This window comes from Cyclopterus lumpus, chromosome 20, assembly GCF_009769545.1.
Source record: "Cyclopterus lumpus isolate fCycLum1 chromosome 20, fCycLum1.pri, whole genome shotgun sequence".
Lineage (NCBI taxonomy): Eukaryota > Metazoa > Chordata > Actinopteri > Perciformes > Cyclopteridae > Cyclopterus > Cyclopterus lumpus.
This window is the reverse complement of record NC_046985.1, coordinates 4,374,076-4,401,015: the sequence shown is the minus strand read 5'-3', so window position 1 is coordinate 4,401,015 and position 26,940 is coordinate 4,374,076. Positions and strand designations below refer to the sequence as shown.

At 50.7% G+C, this 26,940-nt stretch overlaps 1 protein-coding gene across 2 annotated transcripts in view; it reads left to right on the top strand.

Annotated features, from left to right (window-relative positions):
- Positions 1-26,940, top strand: part of LOC117749642 (rho GTPase-activating protein 21) — a 63,540-nt gene that overhangs the window by 1,336 nt on the left and 35,264 nt on the right. The window contains exon 2 of one of the 2 annotated variants that reach the window (XM_034560315.1): positions 113-331. In XM_034560315.1, coding sequence (XP_034416206.1) covers positions 254-331 — 78 coding nt within the window. In that variant the 5' untranslated portion in view covers positions 113-253. Of the gene's footprint in view, positions 1-112; positions 332-26,068; positions 26,834-26,940 lie in introns of those variants that run through there. The other variant, XM_034560314.1, reaches the window with a different exon arrangement.

The following is a 26,940-nucleotide window of genomic DNA, read 5'->3' as shown; positions in this document are numbered from 1 at the left end:
TGTAGCTGCACGGCGAAGAGGCTCATTAGTGTGGGTGAACATCTGGGAAACAACTGTTGTGACGGGACGGGGACAGCGTGCCTCTTCACTAACTCCTGCTCCTTGTGTTTAGATTTTGGCCACCGACGGACATGAAGAAGGACGACGGTGTGGATTAGGATCCCCTTTTTTTCTTTTTCTTTGGCTCTTCATCCTCACCTCACCTCGATGTGGTCTCTGAAGGACTTCTTCCTCCTCTGCGGCTCGAAATGAAATGATGGCAGCGCGTTGGAGCGACTCACCGCAGGACAAGAAAGCGAGTAAACACTCAGCCGGGACTCCGTCTTGCGAGGTAAGGACTTTGGACAGGAACGTGTCCGTGTCCCCGGGCTCTTACTCTGCACTGCTCTTCACTACATATGCACTAAGTAGACTGTGTGTGACCTTTGGGAGTGTGTCCGGCATCGGGGGGTAGGGGGTAATAATCCTGAAATAGTTAGCATTTTTGCCACTTTTCCCTTTTTTTTGAACCCAATGGAGACTTTTACGCGACTCGACTGCCACCCGGCTACACGGGCAGCGTGCTCAGTGGCCTTCGTCTTGACTCCATCGGTATCCTCACTTTCTTGGGGGGGGGGGAGGAGGGTGACGCGCTGCGAGAAGCTGCGAAGTGTGTTGGTGAGAGTGTGCGAGAGTGTGAGCTAAGTGTTGCAGCGCATCACATCTGCCAGCGCTCGGGGTGACCGAGCCCCCCCCCCCCCCCCGAAAACTGTTTCAAAGAGAGGTTCTAATGTTGGCCGGGTCTTTTGTGCCAAACGCGGACAAATGGAATGGCACATTGCAGAGCTCCCCCCCCCTCGGAGCGCTGGTTATAACTGTTACATCATCCTCATGATCCTCATCATCATCCTCTTCATCATCATCATCATCATCATATTCCAGCCAGGCTTGATGCATGTCGTAACAGCAGTGCAGCGGTGGCATGTTTTTGGATTAATCCATCATCACAAAAGTGTGTGCGTGTGTGTGAGTGTGTGTGTGTGTGTGCGTGTGTGTGTGAGTGTGTGTGTGTGTGCGTGTGTGTGTGTGTGTGTGTGAGTGTGTGGCAATAATCCTCTTATGAGCTGAGGGATGGACGACACACAAACCGTTGGGAGCGGGGTAAAGCAGCCGGCTCACAGTGCCGTAGGTTTTGAGACGGTTTGACGGCGTTCAAGAGGACCGCTGACAATTGTTTAGGAGCGTTTTAACGAATCTAATAAAACAACTTTTGAGCAGAAAGCACCACAAGTACATTAATTACCTCTCAGCACAAGCTTTGACTGAAGCTCTGGACTAAACTCAGAGATGTAGCCTGCTTTTGTTTTTAAAAGATGGGCACAAGCTGAGCATGCTTTTGGGCGTAAGGACAGCAGAATAAAACAAAACAAATAAACAAGACTGCTCGGCGGCCCCCTGAATGATATGAGTGAGATTGGATTCCTAATAACCCGAAGACCCACACGTTATCTGCAGAAGATGTGAGTCACCTGTGTGTTACCTGTGAGCCAGTATCGGTGCTTACATCCTGGTGGTTTGCATTTGAGAGTGTGTGTGTGTGTGTGTGTGCGTGTGTGTGGGGGGGGGGGGGGGGATTCTTGACATGACAGCAAGGCCGGTCATTTTTATTAGTTGTATATCTACCTGATGCCTCCTACAACGACACACACACACACACACACACACACACACACACACACACAAAATCACAATTCTCACCCAACTTTCAAGCCTCAGTGCTCGTGCACTCTTTCTCTCCTCAGTGGGGTCTAATTGGAGGAAGACCCCCCCCCCCCCTGCTGCATCATCTCGGCTCACTAATGAGGGAGATTGCAAGGGGGCGTTTTTCTCCCCCAACACACACACACACACACACACACAGACCCCCCCCCCCCCTCCTGCTACCGCCTAAACGAGGGTAGCAAAGCCGGGGTAATTTAGGCCCAGCTGCCCCGATCATTAAGGGAGAAACACCCCACGTGTGCAACGTCTGCTTCTCTCTCGGCCTCGTTCACATTCCCAACCTCGCTGGACCTGTCACTCAAGGAGAAAAGAACACGGTTAATCTGAGAATTGTTTTAATTTTCTCAATGTTGGATGACAGAGAAAGTTTAAGTGTAATAGTGAGAGTCTTGGCATTTTTTAACACGTTAAGTGATTTTAGTCACCTTTTTTAAATTTTTTTTATTTCATCGTGAACTGAATATCTTTGGGGATTTTTCATCAAATCTCAAATCAGCGAAACGAGTAAAAATGCACCAGCGTCGCCTTGAAAAATCAGAAAAGTGGACGAAGCAAATGGAAAACGGTCTCATATTGATCAGCTCCCGCGTGTTCATGTCGGGGCGGATGAGACCAATGGCGGTGCTGATGGTGGCTCTAAATATAGCCCCCCCCCCCCCCCCCCCCTCAACGCCATACATCCCTGCTCTTTTTTTCTCTCTCTCCTTCTCCCCCGTCCACATGCCAGTCTTTCACCCGTCCTCTATTCCCGCGTGTTTTTAGCGATGCTATATTTAACCCCGTGGAAACATTAATGCCGGTAGAGGGGAAAAAAAAAATGGAGTCGCTGTACTGAAAGAATCGACGCCCGTTCTCTCCTGAACGCCGTTTCAAAGAGCGAGGATGAAGGAAGTCGGGGGTCGGTGGTCAGCTTGTGCCACGTGAGAGCTTTTTTATTTTTTTTATTTAATGTGGAAACTAGAGAGACTCTTTTTATTTATTTATTTTCTCACGTACACACACAGCTGGTACCGACTTCCAGCCCTAATTAAGCTCACCGTGCTCTCACTTCATAAAAGACTGATGGTTTATTTTAGTCATTGCGAGGGGAGAGATTTAGATTTGCATACATTTGAAAAGCAAATGTGTCTCATGCAGACACTGACCTGGACATGACCTGGCTTCTGTCTTACCACAGACACACACTCACACACACTCTCACACACAGAGAGTGTCTTGGGAATTACCAGGAGCACACTATCCGAAGGGTTTCCCCTCGATCAGCCTGTCAAAACTGAAACCCGTGTGTGTGCGTGCGTGTGTGTTTTGGCATTTCTTATTGGAATTTGTCGCAATTCTTTTCCTGGAGAAGGGAAAATCTGTGCACGTGCTGCATCCCACTCGAAGGGCAACACAACCCGATGTGTGTCGGGCGGTTCCCCCTTTCATTTGGTTCCCCCTTTCATTTGGTTCCCCCTTTCATTTGGTTCCTCTATGCTCGGCACGGCCAAAGTCAGACTAGACTTCTGCCGGCCACGGGTGATTTATGGATGGGGGGGGGGGGGGAAATGCCATCCCCACCCCCACCCCCGTGTCCCTCGGTAAGATAAAGGGAGGGCAGAAAGAAGATGGTGAGATGTAGGTGTGTGTGTGTGTGTGTGTGAGGGGGGGAGGGTTGCAGAACCAGTCTGATGCTCAGTGAGGCGGAGAACGCCATCCGTCACAACGCTCGCCCCGGTCGTGACTTGCACCGGTGAGGAGTGTGTGTGTGTGTGTGTGTGTGTGTGTGTGTGCGTGTGTGTGTGTGTGTGTGTGTGAGAAGCGCATTTAGTGCCCAGTTTTAAATGCACTGCGCGGCGGCTACTAGATTACAGACGCATGCACAGGAAAGACCGTACGATCCGAGGGGAAGTTTCATTGCAGCACGTGTGCGTGGGCGGTGTGTGTGTGTGTGTGTCTTTATGTAACCGGGTGTTATCGGGACATATCTCAGCCCGCTGTGTTCGTGTGGGCTCGGAGGTCTTGGCAGGAAACGGCATTATTTCCTGTCGCCGTCAGCGGTGGAAATGAACAAGGCCGCCCCTGATGAAGGAAGGATTTCATGAATGGATGGACGGCTGTCGCTCCGCTCTGATTGGCTGCAGAAGCTTCTCCGGCTCTGAAGGTTGAACTTGGAGCAAGTCGTCCGTAACAGTAAATGTAATTCCACCAAATCCACCACAACTCCTTAGTTGTGGGTCGATAACCACTGGGTTTATGACTTTGAAAACATAATCCTACACAGATTTAGGGTTCTTAAAACTGTAGATGGGGATTATTTTTAGTGCTAACTGGACAAAGTGGACATTTCCCCCCAAAATCAACAATTTTAATCCACAATGTGAGGATTTCTGGCTTGTCTCAGTCCTAGATGAATCAATCATGATAATAATCTTCAGTTCAATCACAGGACTGGAGTGCAGTGTGCACAGCTGTTGACTGAAATGTGTAATAACCTTCCAAATGAGCCTCCGCCCGACTCTCTGCCTGACGTCCTCGTCCCTCTGGAGGTCAGCGAATGACCTCGGCATCCTTAAAACACGCACATGTTGTTTTGAATACTGGTGGAGGTTTTGTGAGATCCATAACTCCAGAATTGATTGGATTATATTGGCGTTCGGGGTCGGGCGCACGCTTTCACTCTCTTTACTGACCCGCTGCCGGGCTTGTGATGGCGGGTGGTCGCGTCTGATTAGTCCAACATTTAAATAATTATTTGGGATTTAAGTGATGTCCACACTTTCCACCGTAGCTGTAAAAAGCGATGCATGCTTTTTTTTCTCCTCCATCTCACTCTAACGTTGGTTTCATTACTTTGGGAGCGTTGTCCCCCCCCCCCTCCCCTCCCCTCTTGGCCGCTGCCCATCTTTAGCCTAATCCCTTTGACTCCTTCAGCATTTGTTTTCAGCTTAAAATGGCAAAAACAGGAGACTTTGATGGGTTTCATTTAGCCAAGAGAGACAGACGGTTTTTTTTTGTCTTGGTCACGTCTGACATATTCTTTTCTCATTTATGGGATGGATGTAAAAACAAGTTTTTGCTGGTGTTTGTCCTGCTGTCTGACAACAACAGCGCTTATTGTTCCATGTTTTGGTCAAGCAGAGGCGAGCGATCCCCAACTGGTCTGTTGGTGGCGTGGTGTGGGGCCAAGGGTTGCCATGTCGGGATCTGTGGCCATGTGAGACTTGGTTGACCTTCCTGACCCGACTAGTGTGTGTGTGTGTGTGTGTGTGTAGCCTCCTGACCTAACAGAGTGTCCCGTGTCTGTATTCCCTCCCAAGTTGTCTGCTTGTCTTTTTGGGGATGCATCCATCTCCGATGTACAGGTTTTTTTTGGACTGCTTTCACCAGAGCTGTCACAGGGGGTGTGCTTGTTTATTTTGACGCCCTCATTCCCAGCGGCTTTTGAGCTTCAGTTCAATAACATTCAGTTATTCTGAATATCCTGAGCCCCACCTCGGGCTCACTGAAGTCTCACTGACGAAGCTCGTGTCACAATCGCATCCATCTGGATGTCACGCAGCATCAAAGGCTGAAAGTCACATAAACAATCCCAGACGGCTATTTACTGGCATCCAGTGAGTTTATCCTTCAAAAGCTCGATTTCCTCGACATCCCACCGGGACAGGAAGTCTTTAACTCGATGTTCATTTACTTTGAGCTTCCGCTCTGCGGCGGCGGGGTCTGCGGCACCGCTCCGGCCATTGTTGTCGGGGAGAGTCTTCTCTCTGCAGAGAGAATGAAATAAATAACTCAGACGGAAGACGGGTCCCCGCATTGCCTGCAAAGTGCAGCGTCGGAGAGCTCAGTCTTTCATCTTTACGGGATCACACAGACAACTCCAAGCGTGTGCACGGCCGTATCCACAAAGAGGAGAGCCGGGAACCCGTTCTGCATTGCAGGCCTGCTGCTTGGTGATTTCAGAGTGAGGCTCCGCTGCCTCCCCGCCTGGTACGACCGCGGAGACGAGCCCGGGGAGGCACAAGCCAGCTGGGGGACGAGACGCCACGGCAGGGGGAGAGAGAGAGAGAGAGAGAGAGAGTGAGTATCCCCAAAAAAAACAAGAAGGGGAGGGTTGACGCCGGGGCGGATGACGACGACGAGAAGAAGACGAAGAATAAGAGAAGACAGTGCACTCCGCTTCTTCTTCTTCTTCTCTTCCGCCGGTCCGTCCGCATTCTGCTGCGTAACCGCGGCGACGCATCTCCTGCACGGCGATACCCAGATGGACCGGTTGGTTCCGTAGTGCTGGTGGACACATCTCTTTCTCTCTCTCTTTTTTTGTTGTTTTGATCAGATAATCCCTGCGCAGCATGATTCATTAGCATATCGCTAATGAAGCGACTGCAGATAGGGACGCCCGCTGAGTCCGCAGACGCACCCTTCTCCTCCTCCTCCTTCTCCTCCTCGCACCCTCCTCTCCATCAAGGTGGCGTCGGGGAACGGCGTCGGGGAACGGCGTCGGGGTCCGGTGCACTCGGCTGACCGGACACTTTCTATCACCTCAATGACACGTGAAGAGAAATGTCTCATCTCAAAGTTCTGGACTGTATGATTAACAACAACTGGAGTCTGATCTGCGATCTGTACTGCGCCTGGAGCGATCAGGTCAGTGTCTCTTTTATGCTGCAGGCTTTGGACCTCATGATACTTATTATTATTATTATTATTATAAATTTTTTGATAGCAACAAGAGAGGAAACTTCTTCGTTCTTGCTGCAGCAGGTTTTGTTTTCCGGTACATCTCGGTCCCCCGTCCTCACCATACTCGGCCCCATACTACTCGCCGGAGTTCTCCAGGCAAAGGCATCGCTGACATGTCGTCGTATTAATAGCCGGAATTCATTCCGTAGTGCAACGTGGAACCGGAGCCTCCGGCGCGCTCGGCATGCTCACCTCCGAGTGTCCTCGCTCCTGCGGGACCCAGAGCGTGTCGGGTCGCCCCCCCCCCCCCCGAGACTAGAACTCCAGTTCAGGTCAATCGATCTCACAAAGCAGTTTAACAAGTGATTCTTTGACTTGAAAAACCTCACTTTCTCTCGGTTTGACAAAGATTGGGAAACAAGGGGCCCGGCTGGTAAAGACGTTTCACTTCTAGCGGGATGGGGTGTTAAGTGCAAAGGGTGCAAAGGTCGAAGCCGGCCTGCGTTCAGAGGATGACGTATTTTCCTGTGACTCTGACGGCATGAATGTGGACGTTCTCTCCCCTCGCACAGTGCTCCTCTTGTACGTATCCATTTGTCCCGATATGCACAGAAGTCAACTCGGCACCCTCGCTAAACACTTCATATCTCATGTACGTGCACCCGTCTGCTGCTCCACTGGAAACTCACACAGACAGCTCATTGTTTCCTGCGTTTCTTCCCCCCCCCCACCCTTTTTTTTCTCTCCTTCATTTCACCAAGGAATGCCTGATGTGAGGAGTAAAGAAGCTCCCCCCCCCCATTCCCCTAATTTAATTTTAGCAGCGCTAGAAATTGTTTGCGTCCCCGAGCCCGAACTGATAGGCCTCTGTTTCCCAGAGAGCCTCCGCTGTCTGAGAAACGGCCTTTGTGCACCGGCGGCGAGGCACAGAGAGGAACTCATGAAATATTTACAGGCTAACACCTGGTGTGAGACGGGAGAAGCAACAACATTGGGTTTGTCTTCGTCTGATCTGTTTGCTTTCTCGTCAACAACGTCGCCCGTTTGCAGGAAGTGACTAAACAGTTGTTGAACGAAGCCGTCAGCCAATCAGGTGGGCCAGAACGGGTCGAGTGGGCGCCTCCTATGTGTGGAGGCAAGACGGCCAACTTCTTTACTCCTTTTCAACTTTGACAAGGACTAGATCCGCGGCTTCCCTTCATACCTTTCACAATAAAAGCCCGAAGGCAGAAGACATTTGCGGGCGAATATTTTTGTTCATTTGAATTTGAATTTCAGGCTTTTTCCAATGCTTTTTTTTTTTTTACACCTAATATTAACTGATAATGTACATAATTGTTGGTGAAGCAGCCGTGAAGCTAATGTTATTACAACGAAGGTCGACCAATACGTCGCCCACTGCCAATGCCTTCAAAAGAAAGTCCACTGTATGGTAGATATAGATACAACACGATGTTTCATCAGATTTCATTCAATTAAAGCTACACCGTTTTAAAGTGGCCTTTACCGAGGACGTCCTTCACCAGTCCACCGTGGTTGTGTCCCAGTGTCCCCACCTCGTTTTAACACGGCACTGGGGGGGGTTAACCAGGAGGGTCTACGTGTCAGTAGGGCTCACTGTCATGACCCCATCCTGTCAAAGTCCTCAAAGAGCAACCAGGATTAATAATTCATAGATGAGGAAACCAATTATACGAGGCTGTGCTCGCATCTGGGTGGTGGGCCGGGGGACCCCGGGGACCCTAATTGGCCCACCTGCTCTCTGTCTCTGAAGGGCCGGGCTGAGGTTGGGGCCGGCTGGATGGATGTGAGGGTAGTGTGTGTGTGTGTGTGTGTGTGTGTGTGTGTGTGTGTGTGTGTGTGTGTGTGTGTGTGTGTGTGTGTGTGTGTGTGTGTGTGTGTGTGTGTGTGTGTGTGTCCTCTCTTTGTTCTGATGCCCCTGGCTCCGAGCCTTTATTGTTGTATTGGTAGCCACCTCAGCTGACATCCCTGTAGTGACGGACCACACCCACATCTGACTGTGGCTTTCAATGCTGTTTTTGGACTAATTGACAATTACAAAGAAAGCAAGAACCCAAGAACTCGCCCCCCCCCCCTCCCCCCACAAAAAAAAATAATAATTATGAATGACATAATAGTAGAGCTATAGAAGGGGCTTGTTTTCGACTTTGGGTTGGACCAAACAAGACGTTTGTAGGCGTCACCTGGGACTTGAATCTATAGAAGAGATAACGAAAACATTATTTTTATGGTTAAATCAATAAGGAAACTGATCATTAGTTGTTTCATCAATACACTAACTGCTAACTGAATGTTTCTAATACAACATTTATGTCATTATTATTATTTAATATTACTATGTGCACTGTTGCATGATTAGACATTCTGAAATAAGGTTTGTTGCTGAAACCAATTAGTCGATAAATCAAGAGACCGAATTATTATGTAGAAGTTCTCTCTATTCTTTAGAAAGACTGAATGTCAGTTGATTTTTATTAGAGGACGCATCAGTTTGTTGCAGGCCGAAGTAAAAGTAAACAAACGTAGTAAACAAACACACTCGAGAAATGCATTGGAGTAGAAATCCACCTCTGGGCAATCAAGCAGGGACCTGTAGTCTCTCTCTCTCTCTCTCTCTCTCTCTCTCTCTCCGTCTCTTTCTGTCCTCTCTCCTTCCGTCTCCATTTGTCCTTTTGTGGAGAGGAATTCCAGGCTGTTGGCCCGCACAATCGCCACGGCCATTAGCATATGAAAGCTGGCGAGGGGCGAGCGAGCGGGGCAGGAAAAGAAAAGGGGGGGGGGGGGGGGGGGGGGGGGGGGGGGGGGGTCATAAAACTTCCAAATCAGTCCCGAACACACTACTTTTAAATCTGCCTCGTGGTGAAATGTAAAATATCGGAGTTAGTCTCCTTTATTTTAATTGTATTCACGCACATTGGCCTCACCGTTGTCAACGGTAACCGACCAGCGTATCTCTTCAGCCCGAGATGTGACACGGCCTCTCGGGCATGAAATCGATCGGTCGGAAAGGATTCGCTTCACTCGCCTGAGATCTTAATGGCGTCCCGTCCGGGGGGGGGGGGGGGGGCACGTGTGTTTGAAGAGGGCCGGTGTTTAGTGGGTTTGTTTTTGGGGGTGGAAGCTGCACTGAACTGGTTGATCTGAGCAGTTCAAACCTCCACACGCGCGTGTTTCTCTCTGTTTCGGTTCAGAGTGGGCCAAGAGGCTCTGCATCGTTCCTCCGAATGTATTCGTCGCCTTCTAGAGGAAAAGATGCGTTTTTTTTAATAAACAGACTGTGAAGCATGTGTGTTGTGTCCAGTGAGTCTGGCGGCACATTAAACTATGAAGCAGAGACCGGTTCGTGTTTACACACTTTCAGACACCTCTTAAGCATATTTGGTCACACGCAGCAACAACATTGGATTTAGTGAATGTGTGAAATCAACCTGCTGATAAACATGTCAAAACTAAATCGATGTCTAAGTTTATTGTGACAAAAGAGTCCCATTAAATTATTAGAAATTGACAGAATGCCAAAACGGGAAACACCTTTTTCTGATGAATCAGCTCGGCTTCAAAAAAATGGGTCACGTTCTCCACCTCCACCGTGTAGTGTAATAAATCCCTCGCTGTGGCCAATATATATATCACCGCGTCATCGTCTCCTCTGCACTACTGCAGACTTCAGGGGGGGGGGGGGGGGGGGGGGGGGGGGGGGGGGGGGGGGGGGGGGGGGGGGGGGGGGGGGGGGGGGGGGGTCGGTCTGCCTTCGCTCACACTGTCGGGGCATCTTTCTGCTCGTGGCCCCCGAAAAACTGCAGCCCTCAGCAGTTTGGCTGCAGCGAGACGCGGCGTGGGACAGAATGCTGATTCACCCCCCCCTCACCCCCCCCCCCCCTCCTGCATGCAGACACATAATCCCTATGACACGTGAGTGCAGTGCTGGAGGGAGAGGGAGAGGGAGAGAGAGAGGGAGAGAGAGGGAGAGAAGGAGAGAGAGAGAGAGAGAGAAGATGTGAATATGAAGTAGCTGGATGCTGCCGAGTCTCCTTGCCCCCCCCCCGTCCCCCCCGGATGATGAAAAAAGAACTGGCTTGGAAAAAGATGCAGCTCTCTTTGGTGCAATGCAGACAGCGCTGGGAGGAGGAGCCGCGGCCAGTGGGCGGAGCTATGTCTGCACGCATGAGAGCGTGTGTGTATGTGTTTGTGAGAAGGTGTTGTTTTGTTTTTCGTCCTATAATAAGTGCTTACACATTGTTTGCCCCCCCCCCCCTTCACACCCACCGCCCTCTCCTCTCTCTCGAGGTGAGGTTGTAAACATCACCGGAGGGTTGCCATGGAGATTTTGAACCACGCGCCAGTCCCGAACTCAATCAAGCCCACTAAGAGCAGTTACGTCATGCGGCACAGTTGTGAGGGTGGAGCCCAGGGAACGATTACCCCGCCCCACACACACACACACACACACACACACACACACACACACACACACACACACACACTCCCCCCCCCCCCCCCTGCAGAACGCTGACAGAGAATCCATAGATCACTGGTGTGTGTCGGTCACCCTCTCCACACTCTCCCTCTCTCTCAGAGCTCGTCCATCCCACTCTTATTCGGGCCGACCCGGGCGGATCAATAACTTCAGGGGAACAATTTGCTTGCTGGATGTTTTCACTTCTATGAATGTGTGTTTCCCTGTTGCCCCCCCCCCCCACCCCCCCCCCCCCCTGTAAAAGAGCCGTCAACGAGACATACATCAGCATTCAGAGCCCCTCCGCACCAGGTGACTGAGGCCGGACCCCCCGTTGGACTAATCGACGGTGAAGAATCGCCAGCGAAACCAATCTGACCGCGTCGCGCTCGAGGTCACCGACAGGAAGACGGTGCCAAATTAGCGTTCCCTGCAGATCTGAATACCTCTCCGCCCGCCCTAGGAAAAGCTATTTTGTTGCCATTGTCTGTCTGTGCAACACAAATGACATCCATCTGTTTCTCCCTCGCTGTATGTGTGTGTGTGTGTGTGTGTGTGTGTGTGTGTGTGTGTGTTTTTTATTTAAAGGGGGCCTCTGCGTGCATGCCAGAGAGAACGGCTCACTCGGTGGACTGTTTACTGTGGTGATGGAGAATGCAGCGGACACTCCCTCTCCTCTCCGTTAAATGGGACCCGGGGAACCATTTAGAAAAGCAGCCTGATGAAGGCGGACAAAAGAAAAGAGGGGGGGGCGCCAAGAAGTGGGTGTTGGGGTGGCAGAGTGAAGGTGAAAGAGAACACGGAGATGCTGAAGTGGGTGCTGTGAGGTGCAGCGATAAAGGACAGGGGGACGGAGGGAAAGAGGAAGAGATGAGGTGTTATTGGTTCCAGCTGGGCCTGGGCGTGGTCCATCCCGAGTCCTCCCTCACAGTCTCTCCGCCCAACTTTTGTCTCCTCGCGCGTCCGTCTGCCGCACCTCTAAAAAAATATTTACAATCGAGTGGATTTCTGTGCAAAACTGGCTGCGGGACGCACACACACACACACACACACACACACACACACACACACACACACACCAGCTGCTGCGGGGGAATCGAACCGTTTCCATCGCGGGATGATTTGTTGAAATAGTCCGAGCGAGCCTCCAGGCCGTAAATCTAATTGGGCCGCTTGTCATTTCTTTACTGTTTGCTGTGACTACCATCAGGCTTTGACGTGTTTTATTCTCCGTCGAGGGGTCAGCCGAGGTAGTGAAAGCGATGTGACTGAGTCAGCACTTCCTGTCCAGGCTGGCATGCCTTCCACATCCACGTCGTCAGCAGTCTCTCTCTCTGTGACTCGGAGACATATTCCTTTATCATATTGCATACGAGCGACTTACATAATAAGCCGCCGCCGAAAAGCAACGAACACCTGCAAATTAGTACTCACTGTTATCGGGGAAAAAAGCAACCGACAGGTCCAGAAGAGCCAAACATCTAAACAGTTACGGGAAGAAAAAAAACAGGCCCGCCAGATGGCCCTTTTGAAAAGGCTCCATTAGTGGAAAACGCCAGTTAACGTGGATTGAATTTGCTTATATTAACCAAACTAAATCATGGAGCAAGGATCTAATTACATAACATGACGCCACACAAACTTTTCATTATTGATGGATGGAGCGCGACACAGAGAGAGAGAGAGAGAGAGAGGTCGACCCCCGGGGTCATTTTCATTTCTTCTTCTTCTTTAGTCGTGACGTGAAATGAAAGGTAATCAAAGCTGTCGCTGACAGACGTGTAGCCGCAGCGCTTATTTTAAAAAAAAGGGTCCGCTTTTAATACCGATGTTTGCAGCCCTCCACCGCACAATCTCCCGCTGGCAGCCTTTTCTTTGGTGCAGCAGTCCTCCATCCGTGTGGTTTCTCCTCCTCCTCCTCCTCCTCTCTCATCGCTCCATTATTCAATTAAAGCTAGTAAAACACATGTTAAGCTGAACATTAACCGCGCGCAGGGATCCCCCCGCCGGGTCTGGAGCTCTCGTATCACGCTCCATCGCCGGCGATGAGGCTCTCGGCCTGGTTTTCATTGGGGCGAAGGTGATGCCGCGCCGCGGGGTGCGCCCCTGTAAAAGTGGCTTTCTGGGCCCGGGGTTGCCAGGTTCTGTGAGCGGAAGAGGCGGAGGATGGGTGGAGGAGACGATTCGTTTTTTTATACCAGTTGTGATGGCAACAACGCTACACACTCTGTCTGTGTTAGCCTTTGTGTGTGTGCGTGTGTTTGTGTACGGAGGCTAATGGGGTCACGGGACAGTAGGGTGCAGAACAGTGATTCAGGTGCAGAGATGCTCCCGTCCAGCCGTCCCTCCGGTCCCAGTGGGGTCATCCATCAACCCGAGCTCCAGGCCCTGGTTTTTCTTCTTTTTTTTTTTTCTTCTCCCGATTTGATTGATCGCTAATGACTGGCACTAATGGGACATGTGGCCGATCTCACACACACACGTGATACAACACACACACACACACACACACATGGGTGCGTGCAAACACACCAGCATGCACGAGTATCACACACCCACACACAAGACGCATTTGTAGAAATTCACACTCTTCTCCGACGCACTTATTCCGGGCCTTTCCAGAGTCTCCACATTCCTCTGGCCGTATCTCACCGAAAGGCCCCGACTGCTTTTAATCAGCCGGCTCACGAGGCGCTCCAGATGGGCCTCAGCGTTGGGTGGGACTGCCGCGGACGGCGTGGTGGAGGTGGAGGAGAGGGGGGGGGGGGGGCTCGAGCTCGTAATAGTCAACATATTTGTGCCCCCTCCACCTCCCCTCCCGTATTGCGTCACCCTCCTCGGAGACCCGCCGCTGGACAGCTTGAGCTCCGCTGCCATATTCAGCGTGTGCATTTTTTCGAAAAGCTTCTCACTTTTCCAGCGTTTTCCTTTTTTTTCTTTTTTTTTTTTTTTTTTACTAGCTAACAATTTTTCCATCGCCAGACTGCACGCTCAGGGTGTTTTTTGAAAAGAGCACCGTGTGCTTTGTGAAACGAGCCGTCCCAGGACGTGCTTTTACAGTCTGAGGAAAGATGCAGGTGTACGCTGACATTTTATTTTTTTACACCTCCCCCCCCCCCCTACAAATGTCTGTAATGTTGAGTTTACGGAGTACAGAATGACTTGTCTTAAGGCATAAAATGTACCGGATCTCTTTTTCCAGGATGTATCAGCCCAACCAGAGCAGGAATTATACTTCATGGATCCACCAGAAGGAACTTCAAGTTACCAGAAAGTAAAGAGTCAGTACCAATACATGGGAAACTAAAAAATGCAGGATACCCAATACCATGTTCACTTTGAGCTGGTGTAAAGTTAAACAGGTCCCACGCTAATATGCATTTGATATTGCTGTTAAAACACCTCCTTCAAACATATGTATTTATTCAACATTAGAACGTTTTATATAATTATATATATATATATAATTTGCCTTAATACAAATATGGACGGAGTAGAGCTCGAACGCAGCAGAATGACACTCAACGCAACCTCCGCCAACCGTTAGCCGTTAGCGCTGCCCAACCGGCCGCTAACGGCTAACGCTAACCAGCCTTCGTCCTGTAGGATGAGTCGCTCACAGCGTCGCGTTGTCTGGGGAATAAATAAGGTGCTTTTTTTTTTTTTATATACCGATAGTTGCATTGCTTGTTTTCAGATTCATGGCACCGACACGGTTCTCGAGACACCCCTACACCCCCCTCTTGTCTAGTTAACATCGGGACAAAGGAGCGAATATGTAGTGAATGTGTTCTCATTTCATCCATTCGGCTGTTTTAACCGCCACAAAAGCTGCTCTTTGACATTATAAAGTCTCGAGCTCTAATTCTTGCTTTGACAGTGTTTACGACCCGTTACCTGGACACCGCGGCGCTAATCACCCCCCTTTCCTCCCTCCCCTCGTCACCTCTCCCGCTTGCTGCTGGGGTCTCACGTTACAGGGGGGGGGGCTGACGTCCCCCCGGGTGAAGGTCACGACACATCCGCGCCGCAGGAAACGTCTGGGACGCTCTTGCGTAGTCTGAGCGGAATGGGATCCGACCGATTACCGAGTTGTTCCTGAAAGCTCCTCCTCGCCCCCCCCCCCCCAAGCGGACGGTTCCTGTCCACGTGTTGAGAATGTGGTTTAGGGCCAAAAATGTGACACATGGTCGCCCGCCCCGTGATGCTCGACGGGCGAGAGAGAGAGAGAGAGAGAGAGAGAGATGCAAGAACAAGAAGGCTTTTGACCTCTTTGGAGACTTGCCCCGAAACGACGTTTGTTTACACGAAGTAACGATTCATTCTGACGGGAGCGAAAGCAGGGGGGGGGCGGGGGACCAAGTGACATTGTCGTGGCACGTTGACGTCCTCGGAGGTCGGGGGGGGGGGGGGGGGGGGTTGGATCCTCTCGCCAATGGGGACGTCGGATCAGAAACTGCGTCCACGTGTGGTTTGATGCGTATCGGTTTTGCAGGCCGTTCTCGTTGCCTCTTTTCCTGGAGCCTTTGTTGTCAATGGGATCGACTGAGTGAGGTTGGCTCTGTTTAGCGGCTCTCCTCAAAGCATTAGGGGAGACGTTTGGGCAACCCCGTGACGGTTGCTCCTGCAGGCTTAAAGTCATCTGTTACCGGACGCCAACTCACTTGATCTGTCCTTCCCAGTTTAGACTGGAAAGGTGCTAAACTAATGAGCTCTCTGGATTAGGCTAACCCTCTGCTGCTATTTATCTGCGTCTCCTTTCTCTTTCTCTTAGCTGGCCATTTAATCGTGACGCGTCAGCATCCACAGACCATTAATGTTTAAAAAAATGATATATTCTCTTATCCCTGCTTTCATTTTCTCCTCCTTGGCTTGGGAGTCAAACCGGTTGAAGGGAGGAAGCTCTTTACTCTGGTGTAATGTTACTTTTTATGGGACGATACGTTATAGCTTCAAAGTCATTGTCGCCACGTATAAACATTAAAAAAAAGACACTTTGTATTTTCTTTTTGCCAAGTTGCTCGAGTCGTATGGGAAATCCAGCCGGTTTCTGAAACGCACATATAATAATATTAATAATAATAATAACGGGGGTTTGTTTGAGCGTCTGAGTCGGTGCAGCTTCATCTGTTCGAGGCCTCCGTGAGGGGTTTAAGTGTCTTGTCTGGTGTTACTCACACGCAACCCTTCACCTTTCGCCCTAACCTTGAAACCTAATTCCGTTTAAGTTGCCGGTGAAAGCTGTGTGTGTGTGTGTGTGTGTGTGTGTGTCAGTGTTTTCAGGACTCCTCTTTGTCTCCAGTAGAATCCATCCTCTCTCCTGCCAACAGATTATAAACAGACTTAATGTTGCTCTAGCTCGGCGCCGCCACCGTTACCGGCTTCTCACTCGCACGAGATGGGTATAAAGCGCAGGAGACACGTATAAAAGGCACATATACGAGTCATGCCAAATGGGGCCCCCCCCGCGTAGAGGCGCTGGTCGTATGGTCCTTTGGTCTCGGGCCAAACTCAACCCCCAGACGGGCAGAGAGGCGACGGGTGTTTCAGTTTGTCCGTTGAAGCCATCTGGCCCTTAATCTGGGTTTGCAGGACCACCAGCAGCCCCCTTTTCTCTTTGCCTCTTACAGTAACACATGAGCTCCCACCACGTGCGGCGAAACACTGCCGAGTCAACTCGTGCATTGTGTTTATATATATGTATATATTTGGCCTCTTCAAGGCAAGTTTTCCCTGCAAAGGGGATAAAAAGTAATTTATAACCGTGGATCGTTTTAAATATTTGACAGTTAAATTATTTAGGACGCTCATATAAAACTTTTTGGTTTCCTTCTGAGATAATAAACATCTTGCGATGACAGCTATGCAGCAGGTACACGATGTTTCCTTCTCTTTCGGCACTGTGTTCAAGCTGCAGCTGTTTTTGCTGCCCAGTGTGTCCGTGTGATTGAAGAAGTCAGATTGTAAAGTCTATCGGGGAATTTATTCCCTCAGTAAACATTGTAACCAAGAGGTTATGGTCTCAATCTCTAGTTTCAGGTCTTCTTCAATGCAGCGTGATGTTCATTCAGTACATTATGGTAGATTTAGACCAAAAAGCAGGGTATGCTTTAGGGCGGGATTACCTTGTGATTGACAGGTCTCTTCCGCCCGTCCACAAATGGCCAAAGTCTTATATATATATATATATATATACACAACAAGTGAAGTCCTCCCATCAGCTGGGTAAATGTTGGCGTTTAACGTCAGAAACACCGAACCTGAGAAGGGACAAAACTGTACATCTGAACGTCCTGTGCCTTCCATACAGACCATAATGTTCAGCACATTCGCTGGTGTTGAGCTACGGGAACGTTTAAAAATATTGACATTGTTTAGTAAGAAACAATACTTATCAGACGGGAATTTTAAAAGACTCGACGTCCCCTCGATGAAACCAACGATGTCTCTTTGGCCCCTCGAGCGGTTTACTGAAGGGGTGCGTTTGACGGGAAAATTAAGTCACTTAACAACTCTTATCTTTTAAGTGCTTCCTATAAAGGGTTTGTCAACTTGGACCCATTTACCGTAGGTTAAGAAAACACACACACACACACACACACACAGGGTTCTGATCCGTAGCTTCGGGGTCTCAAACCACGGGAGGAAAACATTCCTTTGAATAATGGGAGCTGCTCCGCGCTGCAGAGCTACACAGTCTTCAGCTCCCAGGTTGCATAACCGGGTTCAGTTGGACCGGCTGAAGGAAAGAGGGGACCGTCGCGTGGAGAGGCGCCGAAAGAATGCGTTGAGCCGATTGGACATCTGACGTGGGGGCGCTCCCTCGAGTGGAACGTAAGCCCCCCCCCCCCCCTTCGAGCGACGCTCCGTTCGAGTGACGTCTTGCCGTTCGGTCACACCTGCCCCGCCCTGAATGACCCCGTCTGTCTGAAGCTCACAGGAACTCTCTTGAACCCCGCCCGGCAACCGAGTCCACCCCGGCCTCATCGACCTCACTCACTGGTCCTGATGCACTTATCTTCCAACTCCATTCCCACTTTGGATGCACGCAGCTTTTTACGTCTCCTTAATTCTTCGGTATCCAACAAAAGGGCCCTTTTTATTTTTTTGTGGAGGTGGACGGGTCCAGGAGCTGTTGAAGGAGCCAACGCTGGATTTATTTTGTCCCGTGACGTCACTTCCGTCATTACTTTCTTTCCTCGACCTGACGGGAGTGGGTTTATTTGGGGAAAGACCGAACCCAAGAGCGGACATTGCACACACAACACTCGCAGAAAGCAAGAGTAACCTCTCGTAGCCACAACGAGGACACCGCGCCGGGCCTCGGCGAGGAGCACCAGCTGCCGTCTCTGATTACACTCGTGCTGATTCACAGAATCGCTCATAAATCAGAGGGCCGAATGAACTCCGGAGGAACGGCGTTTTCACCTGCAGCAGCGAAGCCGCCGACCGACGCGTCCGCAAGTTTGTTTTTCGCGGAGCTCCGATGAAACCGTGCGATACGATCTCAGGGTCTCGTGTCCCCCTGGGTCTTTCACACTCTGAGAACCAGAAGACGTTGAGGTGTACGATGGTGTGCAATGAGAATACATCTGGAAATCTTCGGAAAAAAAATGTTTTGCTTGAAAAAAATTTATTTATATTTGCAGAATATTCTTTTTTTTGTTTGTACAAAGGAATAAATCAACACATTGTTTTATATTGACACTGGACCCGGGTCTGGACCGGGTCTGGACCGGGTCTGGACCGGGTCCGGACCACTCGACAGGCATCGAGGTCCGTTTGACGACATGCGGCATGATGTCACCAAAGTGAGGTCCTGGGCGTGCATGACAGCGTCTCGACTGATGAACTCGGAGCTCTGATGAAGTGCAGCAAAGGGCGTCTGCAAAAAGAGAAGGGGGGGGGGGGGGGGGGGGGGGGGGGGGGGCAGGACGCACCCATTCGCAGGAAAGTGAAGGAAGGAGGGAAGTGGAGGAAGGAAGGAGGGGAGGCCAGACATCGGGACACATGTATAGATAGGAAATCAGCATTCCTCTCTCGGACACGACGGGCATCCACGATGACTCCAGCGTCCACGTTTTCTGGAACTCTTCCTCTCATTCTTTTCTATTATTTCATCCCCCCCTCCCCCTTTTTTTCTCCCTCACACTCCGTCTCTTGCTTGGATCATAATAGCGGTGTAATTTACAGCCCGTGTTCAGCTCTGTGTGTGTGTGTGTGTGTGTGTGTGTGTGTGTGTGTGTGTGTGTGTGTGTGTGTGTGTGCTGTGTAAAGGGCGTGTCCCACAGTCCTCATCAGCGTTGGCTCCGGTGCACAAAGCGCCTCTTTGCATAACCAATACCAGATCTGTCTCCTACTAAATCTCTCACAGTCCACCAAAGGCCTGGACCAAAAAAAATAACGCTGATTAAAATGTCTTTTAGTATACGTGCATACCCTTTTTTCAGTATGCAGAATATAAATAAGCAGCGTACCCATTAAAAAAAAAAGAGAGAAATTAGGACAGCGGTATTAGCCAAAAGGGATGGCTTGAAACTGCGCCAAAACATTCAAAAAAGACCAAATAAATTCAATTTGTAAGGATGTAAAACAAATCCTCACACTCGAGAAGCTGGAAGTGTGTGTGCGTGTGTGTGTGTGTGTGTGTGTGTGTGCACGCGTGTGTGTGTAATTCCAATCAAGAGGACAGCAGCTGCTGTTTTGGCTGCAGCGTTCAGGAGGAACACGTGACGTGAGGTTCAAACACTCAAACACGGCCGGGCTCATATCGAGATTAATATTTCATGTTCCGACGCGCTGTCGGGTTTATTTTTAGAGTTTTTTTCGGGGAGCGTCTCTCCGGGTCGCTTTATGAATTTTTTAAATGGCGGCGGTGAATATTTCAGAGAGATGACGTCGTCGGTTATTTCCTGCGTTGAGGCCTCCGTGGGGATTATTATTTTTAATGATTTAATCTGTAGATTAGTTTTCAATTAATTAAATAATAGAGCTAAAAAATGAGAAGGGGGGGGGGGGGGGCAGGAACCATCGCGGTGTTTCAGGTGAGAGGGTTCATCGTTCACCTTTCATTCCGTCGGCTCGACTGGAAATTGGCTAAATCCGGATGGTGTTATATTTTATTCATTATCTAAATATGCTTCGGTGGCCCCCGGGCTGAATGTCGTAGATTACATTTAAATATTCTCACGTATTAAAACGGCATCACAAAACCTCTGTAATCTCCCCTCAGCGTTAATCCGGTTTTAAAAAGGCCGTAATCACGGCAGAGGACCTCACTCGCTCTCAGACGACTCCATCATGGCAAACAAAAAATTAATCGGAATCGCGATGACTTTGGATCAGGACGAACGTGTCACAGTTAAAATGCATCCAACTGGTGCCCTTTGAGGGCTGTGGCGCTCTTGTAATGAAGAAAAGACACACGGAGCATTCAAAAAGGAGACGAGTCAGGTGACCGTTGCTCCCGGCGACCACCGAGGACCGGGGGGACGAAGGAAGACGTCGCCATCGTGAAAAAAAATCTCGTCGCTATAACCTCAAATAATCTTGTTTATTCCCAAATCGTTTGATTGCACTTTAGTTTTTTCTTGGGGGGGTGGTCCAGACAACCTGAACTACTCGACGCTCTCCATCCCACCCCTCCTCCACCCTTTAGGAGGTCCGACCTCAGACCTCAGTCCAGGATCAACTTACAGCGCTGCTATACGGGCTCTTTATGGAGCGCGCGCCGCGTGGCGCTCTCTCAAAGGAGCCCTTTCAGACGCCACTGAGTTTACATTCAGGGCGGACAGCTTTGTCCATACGTCCCCGCGCTGGCCCTGAATCAGGTGTTTGTCTCACCGTCTGATGGATGGTGTCTTATGTGGAGTTTCCAGACGTGGGCGGTTAACGGGCGGCGGGGGGGAATCCAGCTTTACCTCCAGAGCCACTTTAGCCCATAACCCCCCCCCCCCCCTCCCCCCCCTTTTTTTCCCGTTTGACGCCAAACTATTATTCGGAATATCTGAATATTTAATATCAGACGCACAGAAGCATGAATTCAACATCGTCGGGGGGAGATATTGCGCTGATGTTTGCACGCTCATCTCACCGTCTTCATCGGCGCCTCCCGGGGATCTGAGGGGCCTCGTCCATGGGGGGGGGGGGGTCACCTCCCTGAGGGGGGAAACCATCCGGGCGGCGAGGACAGATGCAATAATTAAACGACGAAAGGGGTATTTGTTTATTATTGTTAATTGAAGATGGGGCGGTGTTTTCTGGGGGTTTTCGGCTGTCATCGCGAACACATTCGCTCCCTTCTATCCTGAGAGCAGCTGCTGAGGACTGAATGAGCGGCCCACTGAATGCCTGATTGGCAGAAGCGTTTGTGTGAAAGTGTCGAGGGACCCTCCGGAGACAATTGTCCGGATCGAGCCGGGCTTCTTCAGCGGCGCCCCCCCCCCCCCCCCACGCCCCCACGCCCCCCTGCGGCTCTGGCCTTTTGTCTTCCCTGTTAGTGAGTTCCAACCCACAACCGCTCCCCTCTGCAGCCACAGCTCCGTCTGGAAGGAAAGCCCCGGTACTTCCTCCTCCTCCTTCTTCTTCTTGTTTATCCTGGAGGTCTTGGTTTCTCCACAGCAAACCGTGAACCTTGACGGAGCGACGCGCCGGCTCCTGAATGTATACGTGGTGGGCGCGACTCGCTGGAGACTCGCTGGAGACTCGCTGGAGACTCGCCGGAGACTCGCTGAACCGGTGCCAACGTCCTCCCTCGCAGGCAGCCGCCGTGTTGACCTTTTAACGGCGGCTTTGAAAGCAATAGTTCCTCCTTTGAAATTACAAAGTAAATATGTGTGTAGCTCCTGCACCTCTCATCACGTGACCTTAAAGGAACTATTTTCAGGATAACTGAAAGGCATGAACCGACATCTGGTTAAATATTCTTGATTAATAGTGTTGCTGCTAAAACAGTATCTTCTCCTTCTACAGACCAGAAAGCCCCCCCCAACCCTCCTCCTCCTCCTGGTCGATTGGCACCCGATAATGCATTCAAATTATATTATGGACCCCTCATATGCAGCGACGGACTCCACTACTCGCCTCCTGCACTCATCGGAGCCCGAAACACGATCAATCTGCTCCGGTATCGGCCTGATCGGCCCCCCGCACTCCCCGTGGCGCTAGTCGACTGTGGGGTCCGTATGAAGCAGGGCATTGTGGGTGCGCAGTGGTGTGGGCACACGGTGGTAGCAGTCTGTTCCCTCATTAGCCGGCCCTTTGTTACAGTAAGCCTCACCTCGAGGAGCCCAGATGCAGCATGTCCAGATTAGATCTTACACCCGCCAGGAGTCCTGAAAAGCCACCCTGAATCGAGCCTAATCCTCCCGCAAGACTTTCTCTTTTCTTCTCGCTCTCTGCCCCCCCCCCACACACACACACACACACGCACACACACACACGCACAGATGAATAAAGTTGGTCGCACACGAGAACCAATCAGAGACTTGAAAATGACTTATTGTAGTTTCGAGAGCCCAGTCGCTGCCTTGTGTCTTTAATCCCCGTCCAGAGATCCCAGTCAGCTGCTAACGGACCAAAAAAGCCTTTTTTCTCCCCTTTTGTTACACAAATCAGAGCTGCAGATAATCATCTAATAAATCCTAGACCCCCAAGATTTGAGGGGATTAAAATGAAATGGCACCGCGAAACAACCTGGATCACATTGTGTTGCGTTCCTCCACAAAATGTAAACATCTGAAACCAGTTTGGCTTCTCGGAGAAGTTGGCTGTGAAGTTTCTTCTTGCTTTTTTTTTTTCGATGGAAATGCAAAAGAGTTTTTGCACAAACTGGACGAATGTCACTTCGGCTGAAAAAGAAGACGCCGCGCCAGCGTCGCTTGTCGACTCCCCCCCCCCCCCCCCCGTCCCCGTCGTCCTCGTCTTTATTCGACCGCGGTCTGGATGTTGTCGTTGGCCCTGCGCGTCGGGTTGTGTGAAGCCACAAGGGCCAACTGTCAGCGAGGGGAGGGGAGGGGGGGCGGGGGACCAGACCGGATCGCAGACTGGGTCGGGTCCAGGAGAAAAGACCAGCGTACCCTCCTCCCGTCATTCACGGCGCAGAATTCATCGTTGGGAAGTCAAAGTGAGTGCGTTTGAGGACGACGGTCCCGTCGGGGCTCTGGGAAACTGTCGGCCATTTTGTGCCCCGTTCACAAGAACACCAGATCAAGAATTTAGCTTCTTTCTCACTTTCATGGGAAAAAAACATGTAGAATACGACTATAGGCCGGGACCATATTTCCTTTAAAGCTGTATTTTTTACACGTTTCACAAAATAAGCACCTCTGCATGTGTTGAAATAACTGATTTGTGTGTAGCGGTAGACCGTTGATTGGTCATAGGAGCTGCATATACTGTAAGTGGCTATTTCTTCAAATGCTACATGTGTGTTGTGAAGTGACGGGATGCTTTTACACCTTCACAACACCTGGCATCGGTTTCAATCCCTCCGTCGTGCTTTTTTTGATGCATCTCCACACCGTCTCATGCGCTCTATTGCTCTCGACAATCAGCCTTTCCCTGATTTGTCTTTTGTGTTCAGGCCCTCTGACGGACATCTCTCTCTCTCGCTGTGACGCGCCTCTGTAAACAAAGTCCTCGGGTTGGTTTAATATGCCAGGACGCGAGACTCCGACGCCCGAGATGACCCGAGTCGTCCTCACAGCTGTGTGTGTCGGTTCCGCTCGGTCGTTAAAAGCAAAAAAGCGAAACAGAGCGCAGCTAAATCCAGAACACGCACTTACAAATCCTTTCCTCCACTTTTTAATGGTGCCGCAGAAAAGCATCTGCAACTCTAATAACCAGCTCCTCGTTCTTAGACTCACCGGTGACCACGAGGCGCCCTCCCGGGGGGGGGGAGAACACCCTCGTCTCCCCCGGTGGCTGACATTTACTGCAGTGCGGTTCGTTGCCACGACGACGGCACAATATTTCTGGGCGGCGTGTCTAGTTTTAGTGTCCGCATGGCACTGAAATCCACTCCTTCGCCAACAAGAATTCCACTGAAGGAATTTTTTCTTCTTCTTCTTATCATGTGTTTTAGATTTGCAGGAATGTAGAGACGTATATGATGTGTGGGTTGAAAACCCCCTACAACTGAAATGCACCGGCAGAGGTAAGAGGCATCGTTTCGGGCCGCAGAGGGGAGGGGGGGGGGGGACCTCTAATGGGCGACGTGGCCTTGTAATGGTTACGTTGAACAAAAGGCGCATTCACAGAGTCACACATGCAGCCGCTCCCGGAGGCTCAAGCCTTGTTTTGGCTTCCACGAGTCACAAGTCGCTGCGTGCGGCGACGTCTATTCCTGCCAATCACACATGCTATATTTGGTCCGAGTGAATGTGGTCACAAGATGCTCCACGTAAAAATAACAAAATATAAATGGAGGGGGGTGGGACATTCCTCCACTGGCGTTCCTGATGTTGTTTTCATCGCCCTCCGGCCGTCTCGGATGGCAACTATCCCCCCGACTGGAAACAGGCCGTGTATTCTCGCCCCCGCTGTTGACTGCGGATGTTCGTTGGACGTGAGCCAGCGAACTCACAGTTATTGGGGACAGCAGTAACCAGGCATTGAGATTCAAAATGGACAAAAAGGCGGACTCCTCGTCCTCGAGCCACATTTCACAAGAGACCACGTAGCACGGACAGCTCCGGAGGGCCCCCGAGACCAAAGATGTGATCAAATATTAAATGGATGCTTTGGCCGGAGGGATTCACTAAAAGGTATCCGGGACGAGGAGGTATTCCCTCGCGGCGGGGGGGGGATCGGGGGTAAGAGGCGAGTGTGAAGAGAGGATTGGCGGTTGCAGGTTCTTAGATTTACAGGCTCTTAATTCAGAGGGAGGAGGGAGGGGCTTCACTGTCATGGTCAAGGTGGTTCTCGGTGCATTATGGGACAGTTTAAGGGCTCGGACATCGTGATCGTTGGGCTTCGGGCCGGGGTGGTCGAGGCCACCTAGAACCGGGTCACGACGTGGACCGGGTTTCATTGAGATGGAGACAAGACCACGACCGTAAGGGAGACCGAGAACACTTTGTGACTCGTTTAACGTAACAAATACCTCTTCATTCACCTCATATACTGCCAGTGTGTGTGTGTGTGTGTGTGTGTGTTCAGGAAAAGAGGGTCGTGAACGTAAACTTCTCTGACATATTCTGCCTAGCAACAGTTGCCGAGTTTTTCGCCGCTGATGTGCAGCGCATGTGTCGTGTTATTTAGGTTGTGTACGAGAACCTGTTGGAAACTATATGAACTAATAACAATCAGCTGGAGGAGGAGACACCTGTGTCGGGGGACTGTAGGTGTGTTGCTCCATCAGTAGAGGCTGATCTATAGAGCAAAATTCAATTCATCTAGTGATTGAATATTTTTTTTTAAATGTTTTATGCACCAAACCCTGCTTAAGACTGTAAACATTTTGTTACACTTCGTTCACCTGTCACACACAAAGGAAGGAGTGGCCCCCGAAATCATCCCTGTAAAATCTGAACCTTTATTGCAACATCTGTCTTTTTATTTGGCACGTCTGTTAATTAAACTCGACTTTTACACAAAACAACAACAACAAAAAACAACCGTCTAACGCGACGCCATGAGGTCGCGCTGCTCATCCTTATGTAACGGCGCTCATCCACATGGAGCCTGTTAAATAAACAAATAAACAAATATATATATATATATATATATATATATATATATATACAGGAGTTACCGAATGTTTATGCAACTCCCGGACCACAAAGCCACCCAGGCGTCAGTCCTTTGTAGTTGCCAGATGATCTGCAGGCATGTAAAGGTGTGTGTGTGTGTGTGTGTGTGTGTGTGTGTGTGTGTGTGTGTGTGTGGGGGGGGGGCTTTATAGTTTTCATAGGATCCATATGCTTCCTTATCTGTATTAGTCCCACTTAACTTCCTCCGCAGGCTGTGAAAATAACCCCAGTTATTCCTGCGTCCTGACAGATAGCAACTCTGTGCCGCTCGTGTTTCCTACGACAACAACGCTTTGGAATATTCCTCATATTTAACTTGTGTGTGTGTGTGTGTGTGTGTGTGTGTGTGTGTGTGTGTGTGCGCGAGTGTGTGCGTCTCGTCTCCTCCTTTAAAAAAAGAAAAGAAAGTGTTGATGATTTATTGAATAGCATCGACACGCAGTTGGCGGAAGAGGTGAGCCGGAGGAGACAGGAAAAGGGAGAGTATTCACTTTCGGGCCGCCTGGTGTGTGTGTGTGTGTGTGAATATGTGTGTGTGTGTGTGCGCATACTTGGGAGAGAGTGTAGTGTGGTGAGTGGGTGGGTGCGTTAGTCAGTCGGCTCTCTGCAGTGCACTCAGCCGCTTGTGCTCTCCTCTCGGCTGAGTGGAAACACCATGTGTCTGTGGGACGCCCAGAAGGACGTTCCCCCCACGGAACCGAGACCAGAGTAGACCGCCGGACCGCCTGGAGGACGAGGGCCCACGATGGACTCCTCCAGAACCTCGGAGTAGACGACGTGGGGAAAAGAGGGGGCGCCGAGAGGCTCCCGAAACCCGGATAGTTTGAGGATAGTTTTTTGCGTTTGATCCCACCACCTCAAACCTGGCTATGCCATGCTGGCTCAGAGGAACGGGCTCCCGCCGGGCTGCAAGCCGGCTCCCCTGAAGGATCGCCCGGACCCGCGGGACGCCGACGCCGAAGGGTGCTGCTCCCTCTCCCCTTCCCCGTCGGCGGGAGGGTGCCCCTGGGCTCGGCTCGCCGGGGCGGACGACTGCCTGTCGGAGCCGTACTGTCTTTGGTTCCAGCTGTTGGCCCGAGCCTACTGGGGGGAGGTGGAGCTGGGGCTCACCAGTCCCAACCGCAGCGTGTCCTGGGCTCGGCTCAGAGAAGCCTCCAGGAAGAACTGCGTCCGGTCTCGGGTAAGGACTCGAACCAGAGGGTGCAGAGCATCCTGGGGACGCTTCCAGGAGGCGACCTGTGCTCCGGGTCAGGCAGTCAGGCATTCGCCGACTCGATGACGCGTGTG